The 6,518-nt window shown below is 34.9% G+C and overlaps 2 protein-coding genes across 2 annotated transcripts; one reads left to right on the top strand and one right to left on the bottom strand.

The window, feature by feature from the left end:
* Window positions 1–632: 632 nt before the first annotated feature.
* On the bottom strand, window positions 633–2,815 carry si:ch211-276k2.2 (receptor-transporting protein 3). Its single transcript, XM_013999609.1, has 2 exons — window positions 2,389–2,815; window positions 633–1,683 (listed from the first exon to the last, which is right to left on the bottom strand). The coding sequence occupies exons 1-2, from the start codon at window positions 2,535–2,537 to the stop codon at window positions 1,353–1,355; spliced, it is 480 nt and encodes a 159-aa protein (XP_013855063.1). The 5' UTR covers window positions 2,538–2,815; the 3' UTR covers window positions 633–1,352.
* Window positions 2,816–3,741: 926 nt separating this feature from the next.
* dynlt2b (dynein light chain Tctex-type 2B) lies at window positions 3,742–6,200 on the top strand (the record flags this gene model as incomplete). The annotated part of the gene is given in 5 exon segments (XM_013999598.1): window positions 3,742–3,889; window positions 4,324–4,457; window positions 4,857–4,926; window positions 5,804–5,867; window positions 5,951–6,200. Coding segments are annotated over 5 exon segments (399 nt in total). The 3' UTR covers window positions 5,999–6,200.
* Between the last annotated feature and the right edge of the window lie 318 nt (window positions 6,201–6,518).

The following is a 6,518-nucleotide window of genomic DNA, read 5'->3' as shown; positions in this document are numbered from 1 at the left end:
AAATATTACAATGCACACAACATTATGGGTGACACATACCAGAGTTCAAAAGAGGACAAACTGTTGGTGCACATCTTGCTGGTGCATCTGTGACCAAGACAGCAAGTCTTTGTGATGGATCAAGAGCCACAGTATCCAGGGTAATGTCAGCATACCACCAAGAAGGACCAACCACATCCAACAGGATTAACTGTGGACYCAAGAGGAAGCTGTRTGAAKYGGATYTTCGAGTGCTAACCCGGATTGTATCCAAAAAAACARAAAACCACGGCTGCTCATACYGTAACAAATCAGGCTGAGAAACTTACACAAAACACCTTCATAAAKRTTGGTTGGCYGTGATTATTCTACAGACTAATTCAACTATACTCTGATAAAATGTAAAAATAATAATAAAGGTTTGTCCCCCATTTGTGGCGCAATGAATCGTGCCCGTAGTATTTGCCTTTACTGRCTATGCCATGAGCKGGTCCTGGGTCTGATGGATAATTTGTAATGCATATGATCGACAGCATCAGTAAAGTACATGTGTAAAAAACTCTTGTGGGTTGGTTTCGCTAACGGTTACGTTTTCAGATCATGGCAGGTTGCTGAGGAAGTGTCTTCAATTCAAGAACTGGTACAAAAACAAGTCAGTAGCATCCACCTTTATTCAGAATTATGTTCTWTTAAAGGACAAACAGGCAAGTCTGTAAATATGCAAGCTAAACATACATACATGGAAATACATAAATATTAAAACTTTAGAAGCAAAGATGTTGATTGAGTGAAAGTTCCTTATAGGTCTATATGGTAGATAGCACACATTTAAATTCAACAAAGAAWTTTTAAAAAGACAACAATAATTTAAATGACTTCATTGCCCTTAGGATATGATACACTTCAACAACTCAAACTCTGAGTAAACAAGTAGTTTAGAACAAAAATATGTAATTTAGTTGTCCCCCAAAGTTGCACATTTGTTCCTATGACAGGGACAAAAATAAAGTTAGGCAATGATTAAGGGATTTGCCAGTTAAATAAAATATATTATTACAAATAACCAAAATTTCCTTGTGTGTGACATTCTTCTTAAAGTGTCAGACTCCTCAGAACAATATATATAAATATACATACATACAAAGCAGAAACATTTCTTCAACATCCTTATTAAAACAAATAAGTGTCCGCTTCCAGGATTCAGCCTTTTAAACATACACGTCAAACTAATCAGAATAAAGTTTTTTTTATATGTAATCACACAGATCATAAACACATTTAGCTTGTGGGTCAAAGCGTTTAAGCAGTTGTATTTCTACATATCGTAAAGCTTCTGTAATATTATATGCATATGATACTTTTATTAGATTAGCTCACTCCTTTGTACAAAATCCCATCTTACAGCCCTCACAGTGCTGCGGCTCATGAGGACTGTGGACATCAAGGTGACCAGGACGCCTGTTTGTTTCACCACGGTGTTCCTTGTAGCACTTAATTCTTATTTTCTCCATCAGGTTCTCCATGAGGTTATTGATCGCGTCTGCGTCCACGTTTGGCTTCTCCATCGGCGCGTTGAGGCACCTCTTACAGTTKTGACGTAAGGGCCTGACCTTTACAGTGCCCTGCCCATTGTTCAACTGCATGAGGAAGATCACCATCACCCGGTTGGAAGGCCAGCTTCTCCCACATGTGGTGCATTTGAACCTTAAAAAAAAAAAAACATGACAGAAGTTTGAGGCTTTCATATCATTCATGTAGGATTACTAGAAACAAGGCAACTGAGGACATCAAGAGGCTATGATGTGAACTGCAAGAAGTGAAAAAAGCAACATAGCTCAGCTGAATTARAACACTCAAAGGTTCCATAACACCAGAAAGACAACAAAGGACACAAAAAAACATCATGAGAACAAACAGGTTTTCTAAAATTACATACTCTAATACTTTTATTTTAGGACAAATAGCAAGGTCCAGTGATTTAATTATAATCTTTTACACACGAGTAATTTGAGACCACGATAAAGGTTATTTTTTAGCAAATCTGTTGCAGTTTTTAAAAACGAAGAAAACTGTAATGCGTAAAGACTTTATTTATACAAGTAATTTCTAATAAAGTACTTACGTTTAAATGTTTTTTAATTGTGAAAATTACCTTGTTTGTTTTCTGCCAATCAAGTGAAGATGATGTTTATTTCTCCACATACAACAGATTCTCATATTTTGACATTCAAGTATCAGATTCAGTTATATTCAGAGTTAACACATTTATTTTCTTAGATAAAGCAGATGGCATAATTTCTTTTTTTTTGCCATCTCAAAAAGATTAAATTAAAAGTGCAACTGTAATTTCTTTTAATCTGACTAAAACATGTAGTCAAAAACAAAACAGCCAACTTTAGTAGTACCAACCATGCAATTGTTCTCCTGATGTAATTTTTCCATCCTAAGTTCTGTTGTTTAGGGTCAATGTTTTCATCAAACTCCAAACGCCAGGTGTCTGGTCTCTGAAGAGTTTCTATGTTATRCAGAAAAATGCGTGTCCACATCTGTTGTTCCATCGTTTGTAACGTGGAAGCTGCAGGCTGAAGCTGCTGCTTGATGAAGAAGAAAAACAGCTCTTATCTGCTCAGCTGACGTCCAGCCTGTGATGTTTACTCATCATCCACCTCAACAAGAAAACTCTGATCATGACGCACAGAAAAACGAAACTTAAGGTCACAACCTCTTAAAGTTTCAAGCGTACCAGAGATTGAAAAATGAAACTTAAGTAAAAAAATGAAACTGAAAGARGTTTAATTTGCAGGCCTATTGCATGAAACACTGCCACCTGCTGGACATAAACTAAACGAAACGAAACGAAACGAAACTAAAATAAAATAAATATTTGACACATAGTGCATATCATATCACATGTAAAAAAATATATGTCTAAAAATAAGGCCAGTTTTAGCACAAGATTTCAAGCATGTATGGTTTGAAGCGTGTCGGTGCTTTTATTTTGAAACAGGAAATGAGTATTCGACGTCACTGATAAAGGTTATCAAYACAAATAACTCTAAAAGGAAAGATATAATCAATCAAATAAATTGTATTCTTTCTAAACTTGACCTAAGGAAAATATCAGTACGTTTTATTTGGGTTCCAGCTCATGTAGGAGTGGAGGGCAATGAAGAGGCAGACATCCTCGCTGAGCTTTGAAATGTAAAAATATTGATTACCAAATCCCATTAAGTAAAGAAGAATGCAAAATGATAATAAGTAAATATATTAAAAACATCTGGCAGGAAAATTGGGATATAAATGATAAAGGTAGACACCTTTATAATATTCAAACATCTAGAAAAACAGACTGGAAACAACTATTACGCGCATCAGAATAGGTCATACAGGCCTTAATTATTCTCTTAAAATTATTGGTAAACATTTAACAAAGCTTTGTGATAAGTGTAAATCACCAGAAACAGTTCAGCATGTATTTATGGAATGTAATGCTTATGATTCAGAAAGGAAGCAGTTTAAAAAAGAAATAAATAACATGCATATTGAATTTGCAATTGAAAATTTTTTGGAAGTAATGTCAGTAAAATAAAAGGTACAATTCTATCATTTTTGAAGAAAAAAATTGTTATTAGGAAGAATATAGGGTTTTATTTATTTATTTTTTCCTGATTCTTGCCTGTCCGCACTCCAGTCCAGTTGGTGGCGGTAATGCACCATCACAGTTGGCTTGCCAACCGCCAATAAACTCAAGAAGAAGAAGAGTATTCGACGTCTCTATGGCAACAGATACAAGCGTGTAGCGAATCGATTGCCAACACCTCCTTTTTATGTTTGTTTGTGACCACACTGCACCGTCACACAGCATGGGGGGGTCGGATGCGTACCGTATACGACCAAACCATCAGGACAAGTGAGTTATGTTAAGCGATTAGAGTGTTTTAGTTAGTTAGCTTGTAAAAACAATGCTTAGCTTCGCTAGCGCCCATGCTAACGTTAGCTCATGCCAAAAACACTGGACCGTACCACTGACTGTCCCGTGTAACCATGTCAGACTTTATTTGTTAAACTTAAAATATTTACATTTGTTCACCTTGATACATTTCTATAAGTGTTATGTTTGCTTGATATTTAACAGCTTCCTGGCTAGTAATTTTAGCTGCTAAAAGTTAACTAGCTAGTGTTTGTTTGTGTGTGAGCTGCAGGTTAAGTATTTTATAAGCATTTATAATGTGTATATACACAATTTAAAATGTTTATTATGAACAGATGACCTTTTCCAGAAGATTGTTGGTGAATTGTGACCTCGTTTGTTGCTCTTTCTGATCACTGTTAAATATACTTCAGGTTCAAACCAGCCATTGTGAAAGAATGCATTGGAGAAATTGTGAGGGAGCATCTGTCTGGTGTGCAGTACGAGCAGGAGAAAGTCAAAGAGATGTCTAATTCACTAGCAGACCACATTAAGGACAAAGTGAAGAGTAAGTGTTACGATAATCCCTTTCTTCTGGTATATTCTGAGCGTACTGTAAGAAATGTAGTAGTAATATTTCAGAAGGTTTTTCATCTCATTAAGACAGCTACAAGAACGATGCTTAAATGTGATGCATCAAATTAGCATAACGAAAATAATCAAAGCTCTGCCACTTTTGATTTATGTGGCTGTGAGGACAAAAAACAGCATCATATCAATCAGTTTAATAACGGATTTAAAATATGTACAATTTCTGACTTTTAACTCATCTTTGCAATAAAACACACCCCACTAACAACATAAAAACTTTGCTAACATAAAATTCTACTGTTTATGAGTCAAAATAAATGAATTAAGCTTTTTATACACACTCAATAATCTGCAGTCACCTTTTTTTTTGTTACAGCTTTGGGATTTGACCGGTATAAGTTTGTTGTGCAGGTGGTCATTGGAGAACAACGGGGTCAAGGAGTGAAGTAAGTCATTGTTTAAAACAAGTCAAACAAAAGCAACTGTTAGGCTTGGGAAAGTAAGTCCAAAATGTCTTGAACTACTGAAAGTACAACATGGAGGCAATCACATATGACAAGTCTGCCATTGTGCCCTCGGCAAAGAGCTCCTGTTAAAGAAAATTACAGCATGTGTTTGTCAGCCCAGTTTTTACCAGAATAAGATTCTCTACAGAATTTGCAATTTTTCAAAGTTTTATTTGCTTTAAAGCAGTTTTTTTTAACCATGTCTACACAATAATTTCACAAACTTAGTGACTGACAGACATCACAAAATGTTCCCATAAAAATTTATTTCAGGGCAACTTGACATAAATCATATATATATATTTGATCTTTTTCTGAACATAACATAACAAAACATAGCATAACATAATATACAGTAAACTAAAAAAATACCATCTTGTCCGTGCATCCTCCCAAATAATAGATAAAATAAATCAAAAATCCTAAAATCTGGAAAAAACATYCAAAAATAGATATGCCTTAGTAGAGCATTCATATTAGCACAAATACATGAGATATATTTTGTTTATATTGCATAATCCCTTATTTCACCTCAAGTTAGTTTTTTAATTATTTGGTTAAATTATTGTTGTAGGGGGGGAAAGCTGCTCTTAAAACATGTTTGTTTACTAAGAATAAATTAGATTTATTTTAGCATTAGTCTGGCATTGATACACCATCATCATCTTATCTTTCACATTTACATGATATTATTTATTTGGATTTTGAGTTTATTTTAAATTTTATTGCTAATGTCAAATATGTTGTCCTGATTTTTGTAATATAAGGTTGTAAAACATTAAAGAACTGAAAACGTGTTTGTATGACGTGTTTCCAGGATATCCTCTAGGTGTTTGTGGGACGCTGACACTGACAGCTATGCAGAAGATGTTTTTATGAATGTAAGTGCTCCGTCAGATATGAAGAGAATACAGCAGTTTTTTATTAACACTGTCTTTCAAATCACATTGTTGTCACTCTGTAGGACAGCTTATTCTGTTTGGTGGCAGTTTTTGGAAGCTATTACTACTGAGGACTTGGAGCGTGGACGACAGAAAGCACTTTGATGTGAAGATARGAGAGGAGAGTTTGTGCGATGGCACGCTGTCAGCATTTCATGTTCTGAAGTGCTGATGTGCGTTACTGCGTGTATCAGAGACATCATCCTCTTCTCTCCTGAACGCCACCTGTGCTGATGTAAGGATTTTTTAAATGAAGGACCTCACCATAATTTATATCTTGACACGATGCTTATTAACGACTGATCCCCCTGTACGACTGATRCTGTGTGATTGCTTTACTTTAAAACATTTCTCTCAACACCCAGTGTAGGAAACTTGGTGTTTAAAAGCAGCTGATTTTCATCAAAGAATATCAACTTTTTTTAATTGGAATTTTTATTATTGTAATGCAATTAAAGTAACTTTYCTAAAGTAAGTTTAAGGTAATAAAACTTTTTTTTATGATTCATTTCATGAAGCTGCTATATTAGTATCTTATAAACACTGAGTTCAGCTGCTAAATTAGCTGCAAAAGAATTAGAGGTATTTGAG

This window comes from Austrofundulus limnaeus, unplaced genomic scaffold (assembly GCF_001266775.1).
Source record: "Austrofundulus limnaeus strain Quisiro unplaced genomic scaffold, Austrofundulus_limnaeus-1.0 Scaffold8, whole genome shotgun sequence".
NCBI lineage: Eukaryota > Metazoa > Chordata > Actinopteri > Cyprinodontiformes > Rivulidae > Austrofundulus > Austrofundulus limnaeus.
Note: the sequence above shows the minus strand (reverse complement) of the source record. Positions and strands in the feature narration are given on the sequence as shown.